The sequence below is a fragment of the Toxorhynchites rutilus genome, chromosome 1 (assembly GCF_029784135.1).
Source record: "Toxorhynchites rutilus septentrionalis strain SRP chromosome 1, ASM2978413v1, whole genome shotgun sequence".
Lineage (NCBI taxonomy): Eukaryota > Metazoa > Arthropoda > Insecta > Diptera > Culicidae > Toxorhynchites > Toxorhynchites rutilus.
The window spans coordinates 93,304,616-93,323,613 of NC_073744.1; the positions used below are offsets into that span (position 1 = coordinate 93,304,616).

General features: G+C 40.6%; 1 protein-coding gene across 3 annotated transcripts in view; it reads right to left on the reverse strand.

Moving 5' to 3' along the window:
- The window catches only part of LOC129766153 (neuroendocrine convertase 2), a 65,435-nt gene that overhangs the window by 36,060 nt on the left and 10,377 nt on the right, over nucleotides 1-18,998 (reverse strand). For all 3 annotated transcript variants that reach the window (XM_055766630.1, XM_055766625.1, XM_055766620.1), the window contains exons 4-10: nucleotides 16,737-16,774; nucleotides 16,607-16,683; nucleotides 16,070-16,547; nucleotides 15,297-15,397; nucleotides 15,005-15,238; nucleotides 14,780-14,944; nucleotides 14,598-14,715 (exon numbers count right to left, since the gene is read on the reverse strand). In XM_055766630.1, the coding sequence (XP_055622605.1) occupies nucleotides 14,598-14,715; nucleotides 14,780-14,944; nucleotides 15,005-15,238; nucleotides 15,297-15,397; nucleotides 16,070-16,547; nucleotides 16,607-16,683; nucleotides 16,737-16,774 (1,211 nt within the window). The remainder of the gene's footprint in view (nucleotides 1-14,597; nucleotides 14,716-14,779; nucleotides 14,945-15,004; nucleotides 15,239-15,296; nucleotides 15,398-16,069; nucleotides 16,548-16,606; nucleotides 16,684-16,736; nucleotides 16,775-18,998) is intronic.

Genomic DNA, 18,998 nt, shown 5'->3' on the forward strand with positions numbered 1-18,998 from the left:
CTGTGACCAAATATGTTTGAATCAAGTGCTATTAACAGATGGTTATCGAGTTAGCATAAACCACTGGTGGGCTTCCAGTATCGAGGAAAATGTGGAAATATCTAATCGTTATTGAAAATAATCTGCCAGTTCCCCTGGGAATTTAAAATTACATTCATGTGAAAGAGTTTATTTTAATGTTTTCTATCCATGTAACACTGACCAAATACATTTGGTTTTGTGATTTTTCAATCAATCGCAATTAACAGGATAGCTTCTGAAGATTATTCTTCCCCATCAGTAGGATATTTCCGTATCCAATATTGGATGCATAAAACCTTGTGCCTCCAACGTAACGCTCTCGTTTTCGAAGTCCCCCAATTCATTCAGAATGAATTCAGATTCAACTTCAAACAAATGATCTCTAAATCAACGATAGTCCTACGTCACCCTTGCGGTTATACCATAGATATAACCCACTTCCTGTTTTTTTACTACGCTTCAAGCCTCTCTACTGATTATTGATTAAGAAGTAGACTGAAAACTATAGCGAGATAGGTGCCAACCAGGAATAATCTGTTTGATAAAATTTATAGTTCTGATCGGCGACATAGACCAAACTTCCTTGGGTTCCAGAATGGCCTTATCAAGGTATTGAAGTCTGCGTCTTATTAGTGCTCCGCATTTGCAGAGCAAATGTTCCGAGGTTTCGCTTTCGGCATTACAAAAGCGACAAATATCATCTTGCACTAAACCTATGTTTTTGAGATGGTATTTACTCGGACAGTGTCCTGTTATAAGACCAGTGAATGCGCTGAAGTCTTTCTTATTAAGACTCAGCAATTGTTGAGTAATTTTAATGCTCGGCGTGATAAATTTTTTTGACTGGTTAAGTTATACAGCCATCCAGTTGGCTGTTACTTCCCGGTCTTCCCATTTCTTCAGCTCACTCTTCAACACACATTCAGAAATTCCACAGCGTGGTTCTGGACCAGTGAAGGGTGAGCTTGAGCCGCGTCTTGCGAGTTCATCTGCTTGTTCATTTCCCTCTATACCGCAATGGCCAGGAATCCAGTACAGTTGTACCGAACTTATCTGACATAGTTACCGTAAAAGGCAAAAAAGTAGTGATACTCTCTCCAGTGCCGATTGAGGATGGTGCATTCCGGCCTCTTTGAATGCTTTCTTCATTCTCCTCCCAAGCTCTTCTAGGTCAGTTTTGATCCACTTGACTACTTCAAAACTGAAGGTCACCAAGGGAATCGCAAACGTGTTGATCGCGCGTACCTTGTTCCCCGTGTTGAGGAAAGTCCTTAGAATACAGCTCATTCGACTCAAGAACATGTCTCACAGCTCGGTCTTGATGTCGGAGTGGCGAATCCCGGTGTGCTGTCGGAATCCAAGATATTCATAGAATTCACCACGAACTATGTCTCTTATCTACTCGCCGTTATAGACTTCGTAACCTCCGGATTCGGCAAGCTGCCCTTTCAGCAGATGGACACAGCGGCACTGGTCGATGCCGAACTTCATGCAGATGTTTCTGCTAATATTTTCGAAAACACGGATAGCTACACATAGACGCTGATGTGAATCAGCGTAGATCTTGAGATCGTCCATGTAAAAGGTATGGCACTTCTTGGTGGGCGCCATCGCCATCGCCATACCTTATTTTATAGTCATGACCGTTTCTTTTATGTGTCCTACTGAGGGGGTTCAGTGCCAGACAATACCAAACTGGGCTGAAAGAGTGGCCTTGGAATAGCATCCCTGATTTCACCGAAGGGATTGGGACTGAGTTTGCTTTCTCAGAGCACCAATAAGCATGTTGGTTTCCACAAAGTATGTAGTAAAGACATTATGTGTCTCGGAGGATTGAAGGATTTCTTGAAGCACTCTGCGACTGAAAAGCAATAAAAGCGACAGCTGTGATCATGAATATTCTCGAAAATAGTGAATACGAGGAGCCCGTTAGTCATTTGCGAAGCAATCTGTTCAGATTGATTGTCGACGAATAAACGGATCTGTCGAAGAAATAGTCACTAGCCTCAAGGTGGTCGTACACTGTTTTTCCGGAGGTCAAATAATTGACACTTTTTTACAGATAAAGTTTGGTTCAAAATTTGTACAAACACTATTTTGTTTGCCACTTTTAAATTATCAACAGTCAATAATGTCAAATATCGAACATGGAAAAAAAAATCGACTGAAATATTTAAGGTAACCTAACCTTACGCCGATAGGTTCGAAGAACAGACCAAAAATATTTTAGGCATCCAATAACTGAATATTTGCTTATCGTGTTTTGTGTCGAATATATTTGATTAGTAAACGTTTTTTTTTATCCAGTTCATTTATTTGTAAGGCTCAATCGCATAAGCTTTGCGGAGCCGCTAATTCAAGGTTTGTTTATACAAAGTTTCAACTAATTTCTATGTTTAGTAGGATTCGACCGAATACTCGCGGTTTACTCGAGGTTAAAAGGGCAACATTTTTGTGGGACGGGTCAGGTTGGGGATATGGATATGAGGTATCGTTGTCTCAACCGAGGGTTGCCGCAAGCACTGTAGCATTGTGCATAATGACCAGGGATAGCATCTGCTGTTCGACTAGCTGTCGAGGGTGGGCGACGGTGAGATGGGGGGACAAGATAAACAAACTAATAACGAAAAAGAAAAACACAAAAGCATTAAATACTTATACTAGACCGTTTCACAAACATATAGATCAACTGCATATAGCAGATGTCGCAAGTTCCCAACACGTCTCTAACAGGAACATAGGGTTGTCTTCCTTGGACCTCAAGGGCATTCAAAAGGTACTCTCTGGCTGCGTAATTATCCGTACATTGCCAAACTGCGTGATCGATGTCATCGTAACCGTTTCCACACCGACAGACGTTGCTTTGAACAAGATTTATTCTGTGGAGATGCACATCTAGCGAGTAGTGGTTGGACATAAGTCTACTCATTACACGAATGAAGTCACGACTTAAGTCCAAACCTTTGAACCACGCTCTCGAAGAAACCTTTGGAATAATTGAATATAACCACCGCCCAAGACTTCCAGTGTCCCAATCGGTTTGCCAACTCAAGAGGGAACTCTGACGCAGTAATTGGAAAAATTCATCGTATGAAATCTGTCTATCAAACAATTCGCCTTCCTGGGCACCCACCTTTGCGAGAGTGTCCGCCTTCTCATTGCCAGGAATTGAGCAATGAGAGGGGACCCAAACAAAGGTTAACTTAAAAGATCTTTCGATCAGTGCACTCATCTGCTGTCTCACTTTTGTGAGGAAATAAGATGGGTGCCTACTAGTTTTCATCGACTGGAGAGCCTCAAGCGAACTGAGACTATCCGAGAAAATGAAGTAATGGTCTGCAGGCTTGTTGGAGATCATCCCCAATGCGAAGTCGATTGCTGCCAGCTCAGCAACATAAACGGAACAAGGTTCCTGCAGTTTACGGAAGGCGCTTGAATTTTCATTGAAAACACCGAAGCCAGTGGATCCATTGAGGCGAGACCCATCAGTGAAGTATCTTTTCGTGCAATTGACTTTTTGGTACTTTCGGTTAAAAATACGGGGAATGAAAGTTGGTCGAAGCTGATCTGAAATCCCAAGTATTGCTTGTTTCATCGACAGATCGTATTCAATTGAGGAACTGCTGATGGTGAAGTGAGCACGGTCTGGAGTAAACGATGGAAGACAAATATCTGATGAAATATAGTGATGATAAATTCTCATAAACCGAGATTGTATATTTAGATGAAGCATTTTATCAAAGTTTTCAATCACAAGTGTATTCGTGATACCGCATTTCACCAGTATTCTGAGAGAAAGTTCCCAGAATCGGTTCTGTAGAGGAGTTACTCCTGCCAGAACCTCGAGACTCATGTTATGCGTTGAGTGCATACAGCCGAGAGCTATACGCAGACAATGATATTGAATTCGTTCCAATTTTAGAAGGTGACTTTTAGCTGCTGAGAGAAAGCAGAAAGAGCCATACTCCAGAATAGATAGAATAGTTGTTTTATAAAGCGTTATGAGATCTCCCGGATGAGCTCCCCACCACGTGCCGCAAATCGAGCGGAGAAAGTTGACTCTTTTTTGACATTTTTGCTTCAAATACGTAATGTGGGTATTCCAAGTGCATTTTGAATCAAACCAGACACCAAGGTACTTGAAGGTCAATGATTGGGTAATGTTTCTCCCCAAAAGCTTAAGTTGCAATTGGGCTGGGGACCGCTTTCGAGTAAACACTACCAGTTCTGTTTTCTGCGGCGAGAATTCTATCCCTAAGTTCCTTGCCCAAGAAGACAAGTTATCTAGGGAATTTTGCAATGGTCTTTGCAAGTTTTCGGCATGGGGACCTCTGACGGAAACCACACCATCATCTGCAAGTTGTCTTAGCGTGCATTGTTCTGCCAAACAACTGTCAATATCTTTCACATAAAAATTATAAAGAAGGGGGCTGAGACATGAGCCTTGGGGTAGACCCATATAACTATTTCTGGAAGTTGTCAGCTGTCCAAGGGTGAAGTTCATTTGCTTTTCTGACAACAAATTGTACAAGAAGTTATTCAAAATTCCAGGAAGTCCACATCTGTTCAGATTGTCTGACAGAATTTCTATGGAAACTGAATCAAAAGCTCCCTTAATATCCAAGAATACTGAAGCCAGTTGCTCCTTGTGCGCAAAGGCCAGTTGAATATCTGTAGAAAGCAACGCTAGACAATCGTTTGTTCCTTTGCTCTTGAAAAACCCAAATTGTGTACTTGATAGCAAATTATTTGTCTCGATCCATTGATCGAGTCTTCGAAGGATCATTTTCTCCAGCAATTTTCTAATGCACGAGAGCATAGCAATCGGACGGTATGAGTTATGGTCAGACGCTGGTTTGCCAGGCTTTTGAATTGCTATCACTTTGACCTGTCTCCATTCGGGTGGCACAATATTGTTTTCTAGTAGAGTATTGAATAAGTCTAGCAAGCGTCTTTTCGCGATATCGGGAAGATTTTTTAGAAGAACGAATTTAATCATATCGCTTCCGGGTGAAGAGTTGTTCGATGAAAGAAGAGCCATAGAAAATTCCAGCATTGAGAATGGTCTGTCCAGAGGTCCACCGCTCGGAGACGTTTCTCGAAGAATATGTTGGGCTGGAACTGAGTCTGGACAGACCTTTTAGCGAAATCGAATATCCATCGGTTGGAGTATTCTTCACTCTCGTTGGTAGATGAGCGGTTACGCATGTTGCGAGCTACCCTCCACAAGGTGCGTATTGAGGTTTCACGAGAAAGACCTTCGATGAAATTGCGCCAGTAACCGCGTTTTTTTACTTTAACTAGTTGTTTCAGCTGTATTTCAAGCTTTGAATATTCCTCGAAGTGTGTGGATGTTCCATGTCTGCGAAAAGCTTTGAAAGCATCAGATTTTTTCAAATACAATTTTGTGCATTCATCGTCCCAGCCAGGAGTGGCTGGTTTTCTTTTAAATGAAGCACTTGGAACTTTTCTTTTTTGTGCTTCCAGTGAGCTTTTATACAATAAATCGACGAAGAATCAATATTCTTCCAATGGTGGAAGTATATCTATTGATTCGACACCGATTGTTACCGCCGTTGCAAATTTTTGCCAGTCGATGTTCCTTGTTAGATCAAATGGAACTCGAGATGGTTCAGTGAATTGCGGGCTACACTTGATTGATATATTGATTGGCAAGTGATCGCTACCATGGGGATCATTGATGACCTTCCACTGACAATCTAATGATAGCGAGTTTGAGCACAAAGATAGATCGAGTCGGCTTTCCCGAGCCGGAGGTTTTGCAATTCGTGTCACTTCACCAGTGTTCAAGATAGTCAAGTTGAAATCGTCACATAAATCGTAAAAAATAGCCGCCCTAGCGTCATCATAAAGATCGCCCCACCCAGTACCATGGGAGTTCATGTCACCCAAAATTAGAACTGGGGTTGAGAGAATCGAAATTAGATTCCAAAGTTGACTGCGGCTAATGGAAGTATTCGGGGGAACGTATACTGAAGCTATGCAGAGTTCTTTATTCTTTGCAGTTATTTGACAAGCGACGATTTCGACGTCTGATAGAGCTGGGAGAGGAATTTTATAGAAAGAGTAGCACTTTTTGATCCCTAAAAGTACTCCTCCATAGGAATCATCTCTATCCAGGCGAATAATATAAAAATCGTGGAAGTTGAGTTCTGTGTCAGAAGAAAGCCATGTTTCGGGAAGAGCGAATATATCACAATCATAATTTTGAAGTAAAAATTTGAACGAGTCTAGTTTAGGCACTAGACTACGGCAGTTCCATTGTAGCACATTGATCATTGATATCTTCTACTACGTTAGATGAATTATCCATCGAAAGATATGATTGATGCAAGGAGGGGCCATGAAGCAGTCAATTGCTTAAGATAAGACTTTAAAGATGGAAGCAAGGCAGAAATAAGGCTTCTGAGGGGGTCTTGAATTTTGAACGTGTTTAGTATGAAGTCCACAATGTCCGAAAAAGCTATCAATCCTCGATTAGACGCGAATTTTCTACGAGAAGATCGAGGAGCAGCTTTTTTATTTCTCTCTTCTCTGGGTAATGACGTAAAATCCTTGCTGCAACCAGGAACTGGCGGAGAAGGAGCCTTCGGATTCGTTTTTTTGCAACTATTACCCTTGGAATTAGACAATCTTCCGAGGGTCATTTTAGCTTTCTTACGGTGCACCATTGGTGAAGAGAGTTTTCTTTTTGATGATTCATCCTTTATTGAAGATTCTGGTGCAGCCGAAGTATGACCCTCATCAGAATCAGAATCCGATTCTTGAGATGACAAAACCGAAAATTGGTTTTCATTTTGAGCGGCTGATGCGGTCTTTAGCATTTCAGCATAAGTCCGCTTGGAGCGTCCAGCGATAGAACGCTTCACTTTATCGGAGTGCTGTTTGTACCTTGGGCACTCTTGTAGAGGGTGAGGATTCTCGCCACAGTGAATACATTTTTCCACTGTTTGAGTGCAAGAATCCTCACTATGTTTATCGCCACATTTGCCGCAACGAAATTTGTTGCCGCAGTGGCTAACCGAGTGTCCCAACTTTTTACATTTGGTACAATTATAAACCCGCGGTACAAACAGGCGCACTGGGAAAAAAACATTTTCTACTTTCACATAGTTTGGGAGAACAGAACCGGCGAAAGTAACTCGAAAAGAGTGCGAGGGCTTATAAACTTTTTTATTTTCTTCCAAAGATGCTGAATGCAGATTTCTAACATCCAGGATCTTTACAAGATCTCCAATCATCGAGTTTTTGAAGGAACCCGACGCTTGTTTTAGTTCATCGACACTCAGACTCGCGTCGGTTACTACGCCTTCTATCTCCACTTCTCGAGAAGGGATGTAGATGTGATACTCCCTGTTAAAAACTTCGTGGTCAACAATCTTGTTGGCCACATCAAAAGTCGGTGCTTCTACACACAGTTTGTCCGGTCTCTCTTTATGTATCGAGACGCCCTTATAATTACGCAGCAAATCTCTTGAAATATCAAGAGTTCTCAAAGCTTTTTCCTTGGGCCGAAAGAAAACAACCCATGGTGCCTTCGAGGACTGTTGATAATAACGCGTCCGCGCAACATTGGCATCAGCAGATGTCATAACGGTTGCGCAGACGGTGCGCAACCGCCTATGAAAACGAAAAAAAAACTCGCACGCACACACACAACTCACACGCACACACTCGCGCAAAAACTCAACTTAAAACTAACTTAGACTAAAAACTAACTTAAACTAAAAACTAGCTCAAATCAAAAATCTTCTTGAAAAAAAACAATAATTTCGTAAAAAAAAATTTAATAAATAAAAACTCAATAAAAAAATTTAGTCTGATGAGTTCGAACAACTTGAACAACCCTATTCAGAGAGCTATACAACGCTGCACGCTACGGTATAAGCACAATAGCGAGACGGCAAAAGCTATTCTATTGTACTTCTCTGTTTGATGTTCGGTGAAGATACAAATGTGACGCTCAATGGAACCAATTCACAGAACACCGGTCCAGCGTCGCTGGAGAGGTGCTGCTTCCTCGCTGTTCTGGATGCGTTGGCACTTAACTTGTCACCAATGGACGAAAGAAAAAAAAACAACAACCAAAAATCACTTTGGCGGAGGGGGAAAAAAAACTTTCCAGCTTCGATATTGTAGCGGAGGACGGACAATGTGTGTCCGTCTCTTGCAAATAATCGACGAGGAATGATTAGTAAACGTTGATCAAGTGCTATTAACAGATGGTTATCGAGTTAGCATAAACCACTGGTGGGCTTCCAGTATCGAGGAAAATGTGGAAATATCTAATCGTTATTGAAAATAATCTGCCAGTTCCCCTGGGAATTTAAAATTACATTCATGTGAAAGAGTTTATTTTAATGTTTTCTATCCATGTAACACTGACCAAATACATTTGGTTTTGTGATTTTTCAATCAATCGCAATTAACAGGATAGCTTCTGAAGATTATTCTTCCCCATCAGTAGGATATTTCCGTATCCAATATTGGATGCATAAAACCTTGTGCCTCCAACGTAACGCTCTTCGTTTCGAAGTCCCCCAATTCATTCAGAATGAATTCAGATTCAACTTCAAACAAATGATCTCTAAATCAACGATAGTCCTACGTCACCCTTGCGGTTATACCATAGATATAACCCACTTCCTGTTTTTTTACTACGCTTCAAGCCTCTCTACTGATTATTGATGAAGAAGTAGACTGAAAGCTATAGCGAGATAGGTGCCAACCAGGAATAATCTGTTTGATAAAATTTATAGTTCTGATCGGCGACATAGACCAAACTTCCTTGGGTTCCAGAATGGCCTTATCAAGGTATTGAAGTCTGCGTCTTATTAGTGCTCCGCATTTGCAGAGCAAATGTTCCGAGGTTTTGCTTTCGGCATTACAAAAGCGACAAATATCATCTTGCACTAAACCTATGTTTTTGAGATGGTATTTACTCGGACAGTGTCCTGTTATAAGACCAGTGAATGCGCTGAAGTCTTTCTTATTAAGACTCAGCAATTGTTGAGTAATTTTAATGCTCGGCGTGATAAATTTTTTTGACTGGTTGTGTTATACAGCCATCCAGTTGGCTGTTACTTCCCGGTCTTCCCATTTCTTCAGCTCACTCTTCAACACACATTCAGAAATTCCACAGCGTGGTTCTGGACCAGTGAAGGGTGAGCTTGAGCCACGTCTTGCGAGTTCATCTGCTTGTTCATTTCCCTCTATACCGCAATGGCCAGGAATCCAGTACAGTTGTACCGAACTTATCTGACATAGTTACCGTAAAAGGCAAAAAAGTAGTGATACTCTCTCCAGTGCCGATTGAGGATGGTGCATTCCGGCCTCTTTGAATGCTTTCTTCATTCTCCTCCCAAGCTCTTCTAGGTCAGTTTTGATCCACTTGACTACTTCAAAACTGAAGGTCACCAAGGGAATCGCAAACGTGTTGATCGCGCGTACCTTGTTCCCCGTGTTGGGGAAAGTCCTTAGAATACAGCTCATTCGACTCAAGAACATGTCTCACAGCTCGGTCTTGATGTCGGTGTGGCGAATCCTGGTGTGCTGTCGGAATCCAAGATATTCATAGAATTCACCACGAACTATGTCTCTTATCTACTCGCCGTCATAGACTTCGTAACCTCCGGATTCGGCAAGCTGCCCTTTCAGCAGATGGACACAGCGGCACTGGTCGATGCCGAACTTCATGCAGATGTTTCTGCTAATATTTTCGAAAACACGGATAGCTACACATAGACGCTGATGTGAATCAGCGTAGATCTTGAGATCGTCCATGTAAAAGGTATGGCACTTCTTGGTGGGCGCCATCGCCATCGCCATACCTTATTTTATAGTCATGACCGTTTCTTTTAAGTGTCCTACTGAGGGGGTTCAGTGCCAGACAATACCAAACTGGGCTGAAAGAGTGGCCTTGGAATAGCATCCCTGATTTCACCGAAGGGATTGGGACTGAGTTTGCTTTCTCAGAGCACCAATAAGCATGTTGGTTTCCACAAAGTATGTAGTAAAGACATTATGTGTCTCGGAGGATTGAAGGATTTCTTGAAGCACTCTGCGACTGAAAAGCAATAAAAGCGACAGCTGTGATCATGAATATTCTCGAAAATAGTGAATACGAGGAGCCCGTTAGTCATTTGCGAAGCAATCTGTTCAGATTGATTGTCGACGAATAAACGGATCTGTCGAAGAAATAGTCACTAGCCTCAAGGTGGTCGTACACTGTTTTTCCGGAGGTCAAATAATTGACACTTTTTTACAGATAAAGTTTGGTTCAAAATTTGTACAAACACTATTTTGTTTGTCACTTTTAAATTATCAACAGTCAATAATGTCAAATATCGAACATGGAAAAAAAAATCGACTGAAATATTTAAGGTAACCTAACCTTACGCCGATAGGTTCGAAGAACAGACCAAAAATATTTTAGGCATCCAATAACTGAATATTTGCTTATCGTGTTTTGTGTCGAATATATTTGATTAGTAAACGTTGATCAAATTTTATCTGTCAAAAAGAGTAAAATATTTGGCTTCGGTCAAACAGTGTATGAGTACCCTTAGTAGCCAGCACTAGCTATTGGAAGGAGGGGTTTTTATGGTTTATATAGGACGAAATGTTTTTATGGTTTTTATGGGACGAAATGGTTTCGTTGTTCAAGAGGGACAAACTTGCATACCAAATTTATTTGATTGGCTGGAGTCATTGGTTGGAGCAAGAACCATGACTTCACTAGGCAATTCACTTGGCGCTTTCCTTAAAAGAGATTGTCCATCGCTTTTCATTATGAAGTGTATTTGCTGTAATTTCTTCGTATGCGTGTAAGCATATTCCAGATGAAATTGAGCAAACCAAAAGCTGTATTAGCTGCAGTCCCCTGCGGCTAGTGAGTGTGATGAGATTCAGGAAATTCTTGAAATAAAATCCTTGAAATTGCAGCATCCATGCGTGACTAGATGGCTTTCACTGGAAGCAACGGCGCAAAGAGAGCTTGACAGAAATGAACCACTCCGAATCTACTCTGGATTTGTGAAACATATTTATCATGTTGATAACGCCAAAGTGGTAGACTAATATTTATTGAACATTTTTGTCGTACATACTCAAAGTGATTAACAACAAGCTATTTCAAAGTGAGATTCCTACCGATTCTTCATTCGAGAATTTCACTTTTCCGCACGGTATTGGATTTTTGTTTTCACAAATGAGTTCATACAAATGCTAAAATATCTGAATAAAGTTGCGTTTGATCAATAAAATTACGAGAGCTTGAAAAATGTGTAAGTTGGGACAACGACTGAACTACTCATTAGAGAGTGCGTAAACGATGGAAAAATATCTGTTGATTGGCTCAACGAATTTATGGGTAATGTAATGCATCAACATCAACTTCAACGACTCGGTTCTGATAAATCTGACCATCAATCTGAGCCGTCCAATGTCAACAGAAGAAAACATCAAACCATTCTGCCGCTTACTGATTTTTTTCATGATATGGTTCCCAGAGAAATGATTCAGCCAATTGATGAGGAATTCAGAGAGCTGCGCACTGTTGTTTGTTCAGACTCTTCTTCGGATGATCGAACCAACGTAATCATGTTTTAGGCTGCAGTTCTAGCCACAAATGCCCGTGGGGGCGAAACGGTATTCCCGTAATTGAGAAAATTCATCCCAAAAATTTACTGAACACCGATGAAAGTGGTTCGGTGCACATGTCTGCAACCATCAAATTTAAGTGTAATGTGTCGATATATGATAAAAAAAAAAACAGTTAAACCATGTTTTACACATCAGACGTAAAAATGTTGATTGTTTGATTGTGTTGAATTATAGATACTTTAAATTTTTGAAGTTTCTGAGGAGGTCCCTTGTGAACAAACTCAATCTAAACTCCTTCTTCATCTGCCTTGAGAAAGACACTTCATTTGTCATTGCTCGTCAGCAAACCGTGTCCGCTCCCACAAACATCAAACGACGCTCTTGTGAAAACATTCAATAAAATTCGCAATTAAATATACACAATGTCGACAAAATCCAGACAAATCCAGACTTTTGATTTTCCAACATCCAGATTTCTGTTCTATACGCCTAGCAATCCTGGCTTAACTCTTTATAAGGTCGTGGAAACTAGGCAAGAGAACGACTCAAACTTCAGAGATCGTAATCTTTACATGAGGAAGAACACATTATCTTTGATAAAAAATAAACTATTGAAACGGTTGAAAAAATTGGTGGCAATATAGTTGCCACTGCCCGTTAACCCTAAAAACACTGCTTGCCGCTGCCTTGGAGGCGTTGTACCATTGGTTATACAAAATTTAAAACAATATATCTAGTGCATTGAATTTTTTTTTCATATAGACTTACAATGAAAAAATATAAAATTTGAATTTTTTTTATCAAATACACAATTTTTGATTTAATAAACTTAAAGAAATTACATAGTAGATCCTAAATAGAACGCTTCCAGTGAAAAACTTCTAAGCATATAAGCTTATAAGCATTCCCTTTTGAACAAAAATACCTTTCACTACGAAAAGAAACGATGACCCTAATACGTTTAAAAATTTCCATAGAGTCGCTATAAAACCGTGGCTCTCAACGTGTTCAGCAAAATATCAAAATGATATTTCAAGTGCGAAGAAAACTTCTATGGATGGCAATATAGTTGTTACGGCCTTATAACAGGTTAATCAACCGCAAAGTCTTTAAATTAGTAAGAATTTTGTGTGAATGAGACTAAAACTAGGACTATTCTTTTTTTAATTTTGGCTGTAGGGGTCCGAGGTATCACTTAATTCTGGAATAGGGGTCTATTTCCCAACATAGTTTGAGAACCCCTGCTATAGCTTATATAATTATATAGGCCATACTTAGGTTCCACTGATTGTATTCCGCTTGTCCGACTATGGCTGCGTCGATGATGTCCTGGTCTTTGCAGCCATGCGTATTTTTCTTGCATTCTTTCTGCTTTTCTGCGATGATATGATGTTGTTCACAGTGGGCAAAAATACATGCGGTTATGACGCTGCTAAATAGTTTGTACATACTCGATAGGCACGTTAGCGGTTTGTACTTTGATGGGTTCGATGTGTTGCTGTCTTTCGAGAGTAGGAAGGTGGCACCATGGGTAGATTGTGTGGGTCACATAGCATCTTGTTGAAGCACTCAGCCATCTTTGGATGTGCGACGGTCAGCTTCTTGTGTCAGAAGCAAGGCCCGAAATCTTCGAAGGTGAAAAATGAATACCAACTCTACTCTCAGTAGTTTCATTTCGACTAGAACTGCTTTGGCAGTCGTCATCAATGAAAATTAATTGAGTGCGTTGACTAGCGAGGATGACTGATGAACTAGTCCAGTCAGTGGTTATTCTGACTGACGCGACTAATGAATACAAATCTGCCTCTTCATTCAACTGACTTCAATCGACATTTCTACCCCCCCTAGGAACGAAATTGTTACCCGCGTACGCAAACTTATATTTACGTCCATATAGAGAGGAACGAAAACTGGATTTCTGATGCAAAAAAGTAGTTACCCCATCAATGAACGGTTTATTGTCTATCCATCGTGAACTAAAACTAACGAACTTAGACATTTATCAAGTATGCTATAAAGGTCCTCGCGTAAGTATTAGTAAATAACGATACAAAAAAATCTAGCTCACCTGTAGCGTATGTCAAACTACGTTGAACTCAAACATCGATGTATGCATACATGATACATGGTAGAGAGAGGAACGAATTCATTTTGGGGGAAGTCACTTCAAGAATGCAATGAAGACAATTTGACTGGGAAGAAGAAATGATATAGTCGAGTCGGTAGAGGGAGATAGCGACTAAACGCACGACTGACTGTTTAGTCGTTTTGGTGAAGGAACTGCGTGAAGAAGCCAGAAGTCATTTCCGACTGAATACAGATGTAGTCAGTGAGATAGTCACAGCTGGCTAGTTCGTCACTTTTTCCTTCCATTTTGGAAGAATGTCGTGAGTGAGAATTGAACTCGTGACTTTTAGAGTGAGAAGTATGGATATTACCACTACGCCAGATCGTTTCCACTGTCCGTGAAGTTAGATTCCACTTGAGTCAACCAACCAATAAACCTGTGTATGGAATAGATAGTCTAAAAAAAATCCCTCAAAACTTCCTAACTATGAGGACCGTTTAAGATCAATTTGGCTGTATTACAGTGTTACAAGTACGCATTAAGAGTGTGTCGCATGTTTAATCGCTTTTCAACGTCCTTTGACTTTCATTTGACACATTTATTATTGAAAAAGATTCTCTCTCTGAAAATTTGAACTCAACCATGCACCTACAATGTGCCACAACAAAGCGTGGCAGGATACAGCTAATTTAATATAGATTCAAGTCGATTTTCCATATGGGTACTCATGTTCAGGTCTTTTGGTCAAAATAATAAAAGTAAATAAATGATGGTAACAATTGTCTATCCGTAAAAATTTGAATGATGTTTGTTTATGAGTTTAAAAAATTGAGGTTGACAAGGTGCAATTAAAATTGTATATAGTAGATAAAATTTCTAGTACCTCTAACAGCCATGTGCCGTATGGATATTCTCCCCAGGTATGTGTAGTCATAAAGGGCCATTTAGTAAAGCCATCTCTACGATCATCATCGTTAGAACGGCGACTGAGAATCATTGACCTGGAAGAACAGAAACAAAATCATGTAAAACAATAATGTAATTGAACGCATAGTAATGTAGCACCTTGTACCCATCGGAGACGTGACGAAAAATTCTAATTCTCCTCTTCTTGTTGCATTTGCGGTGATAACAGCCTGTACATGTTCCAAATAACGAACTTCCGTGTCGGACCCTCTGCAAGCATCAGTTTTAATATGCAACTTCAACGACCCTGTGGATGGAATTTGGCTGTGGATTATGTAAATATCATTAACCATGTTTTTTGTATATCTCAAGAAAATTACATACTGAACGTCTATGATAGCACCGGCTTCGCAATGGTAGCGAGGTGGAACAGTACGCCATTTTTTAGCTAAAGAAACCATTGCTCCAGCATCTAATACGCCAAAGCCGAATAGATGATTAAATTCCAAACCGACCCCGTTCATAGTCCAATGGAAACGATTTTTGGCGTCAAACAATGAGTTCCTCTTTGATGTTAGTACGGTCAGATGTTGAATATCACGCCATGTTAGGGATGGGCTAAGAACAGAATGAACGTTATTTCGAACACTTGGTTTTCTATCGAATGTTAACCAACTTGGCTTCCAGAGCTAGAGCGAAAACTCCCGCTGCCTCGGGTGCTGCAGCGCTGGTGCCAGAATGTGTGGTGGTACATTTACCATACAGATCAGTGGTCGCCTTGTTCAAGAAAGTGCCGATAAGTTTCGATTGATACAATTAAGTTATACGTATAACTATTGAAAACAAATGGACAAAGATAGAAGAAGAAGAAAGAAGGAGGCACAATTTTCGCCAGTTGCTTCTCTGGTTCCGTGCGGTTTGTTCGCATCTAGATCATTTGACTCGGAATGCTGCTTAGACATGCACAAACAATTTTTGTTCGACGTTTGGAGCGGTGACTACACACCCGGACCAACGACTAGTTGATAGATTCTCTCTAAGTTAAGAGTAGATTTACAGATGACCTTTTAGAATCTAAAAACGAGCGAATTTTAAAGCTTCAAACTAGAAACAAAGGAAGCTTTTGAAGTCTTCAATGCCTTGAATAGACGGTTGAGCAATTGTGTTCATTGTTTTCGTGAAGGCGACACGATTTAATCAATCATTTTCAGAAGCTTCTATAAAATTTTAGATTTCGTTTTATTTTGAAATAATATCAAAAGTGACAAAATAAGCGAAATAAATACAATTATTTCCTAGTCCCATGTCAACACTACAATCTTGTCTTATTCTCATGTCTATCATATTTTTTGTTCTCGGAGTTTTTATAAATGGAGTACCTTTAGGAACTCCACAGGTTATATGAAGACGAAAATTTATAGATTCAATTGAACAGCATAAAAAACATACCACGCCTGTATTTGGATCCTTCGCACCATTACTAAAAGTGCTAGCAAGTGTTGAACTGCAACTTTCATCGTAATGAGCATTCTGTCCATCGTTGATTGCGCTGTTTATTGAAATAGTCCACATGGATGCAGCATATCCATCGCAGTTGCAATCGTCCTCTTCCCCGCCATCACCCGATGCCCAAACATAGATATTACCGAGCCCGTTCCGTCCTTCATTTACTCCTTGGACAATGGCTCGCATTGTGGCATTCCGTGGACCATCGACCGTTTTGCCATCATCAGTAGGACCCCACGAAGCACTGTATATATGTATTTTGTGGGGCTCATGACCCATTGAATTAGCTTCAATCAAGTCTGTCATGTATGGTTGATCCAACATTCGTATACCAGCGATTTTTGAATCATAGGCAACACCAACTCCACAAATTCCGTTATCCCTGGCGGCCGCTACTTCTCCTGCGCATCGAGTTCCGTGGCTGAAAATAGATTAGTTTTATATTTCTTTTGCGACTCTGGCAACATCATTGTAACTCACCTATTGAACCAGTCATCTGTATAACGCGGATATGGATATGGATCATTACTACTAAAATCATAACTAGCTTCTGCATTCTGTAAAAAAATGTTGTTAAGCCATATCAAACAGATGAAAGTGAAGTACTTACATAATTGAATTTCAGATCTGGATGCATGTAATCAACACCTAAAATGATGCAATTAAAAGATGTTTTATTTGAAACACGAGCCGTTATGATTTAACAACAAAAATGCAATAACACTAAGTTATAAGTAAGGGTTCATGTACGCAGACTGTTTCGAATATAACGTTTGCATTAAAAAAAGTGGGTTATATCTGTGGTATAATCGCAAGGTTGTTTCCAAGGGACAACTGACAGATTATTTTTCAGCAATGATAACATCTTTCCGGATTCATCTCAATGCTCGATGCCCACCAGTGGTTAATGCTAACTGGATAACAACCAAACGAAAAGAATTGCGCGGGTATATGTGTGTGTGTCGGCTGCTCCGATGCCTCAAGCGGAACCAGTTTTCGATACTGTTACTTTGTTGGTCGTCTTTTCACTGACATCACTCTCCTCCTGATGGATTCCCTTCTGACCTAAGGTGCAAAAACAAGCTCTTGGTGACACCGTTCATCAGCGCTTTCATGATGAACGAAGTTAGCTTCGCGACAACATGCTCCAATCGCTGTTCAATTATAATTGAGTGGATTTCCGAGCAGCGCTCGCTTATGTTCGGTGATTTCAATAGCCTGTTTTGATGCTATTGAAACTAGTTTTTGGATCAAAAAGTAACAATAATATAACGCGTAGACATTTCATCTTTCGAATGAAGTGTTTACTATACCATTTCGTTCAGTTGTTTATGAGCTCTTAGCGCTCAAAATCTCGTTCTCCGGTGTAATGCTTTCGTTTTCAAAACTTTGAATTTACACCCCAGTATAGAAATGAAATACGTAGTCCTACGCCAACATGGACAAATTTTAAAAATATAATGTAATGAGACAAGTTTCCCATAAAACATAATTCTATTGATTATCTTAGAAAAATATTTCGACGCCCTGTCGGGCAGCCTTCCTACATCGTCAAGTACTTTGAGTCCACCGGATAGGCTCGTTCCAGTATCCAAAGTATTCTCACAGTTCTGGAGAACTATAAACTTTTACTTATTCGCGGCAATACATACACAAACTCTTTACAGATACACGGGCCAAAGGTTGTGCAGGCCACTGATCATTCACCAAGAGCTGAGGATTGTACGTTCATGACAACTCTACAGGAGCTGATGATTGTGACGGCTAGTAACCATTCTACCTTGGATTCCTAGAGTCGAGAAAGATGCACCATGCTAGATATGGGGTACAGCGTTGCTGATTAATGGTCAGCTACATCCAAATAGAAAGTATCCCGTGTCATGCACACGTACAGAGCATTGGAGACTACAAAGTCCCAATCATGAGAACACTTTGTAATACTAACCTCGAGCTAACAGCGAGTAATCGGTTACATATTACTAACACAGATGCGAAAAGAAATTTTAAAAATATTGAACTCCCGGCTCCGCCAGGCCAGCGCCATATGAGTCTTGATAAAAATATATACATTTTGGAAAAAAAATTAGAGCATTGAACGGAAGCCTGGTTCCGGTCGTCCGACGGTGCTACGCGAGCTTAGACTGCAGCTGAAGCTAAAGCAGAAGATGGAGGGAAAGGTTTCTAAATCGTTTCGGTCTGTGGCCATGAAGTCGGAACAACGGACCAGACAGTAAAAAAAAAAAACATTGCGAAGAAGAACATTATCATGGAAGTTAACCTCAGGGTCGGCATTCAACCAAGAACGGAGCAGACTCACGATCAAGAATGTAGAATCGTTATATTGATTGGAGTCGACTTTTAATAGGAAGAAAATGGTAAGTGCATTTGAATTTTATTATATTTTCTTTTTTTTCAGGTTATTGGTTAGTCAATCAATGCGGCCGAGCAGGAATCCAGGTGAGTGTATCCAGGTAAGTATAGATTAGGAGAGAGAGGTAGGTTTGGGTTTTGTTACTCACGCACGATGCCTGCGCACAGAGGCGGTCTCATCGGTCCAGGTACGATGAGCGGGGGCCAGGCTCTACCAGACCTCACCGTACTGGCCTCCAAAACGTTGAACCGACTCACTTGTGTGCGTGTGGAGCAGCGATAACGGTGGGGGTTCGCTGACCACCGGCATATTCTTTAGGTATCTTCTCCGTCGGTATTATAGCGAGAAGGGTGGATGCCGCCCGTCGTGGACGGTTCCCGGGAACAGTAGCTTCTCCATCCACTATTTTCTCTCGCACTTCACTTTTAGAATTTCTCTTCTTGAATCTATCACGATTCGATTCCTCCGACGGTCCGTGCGCTGGGAAGGAGTAGAATTCCT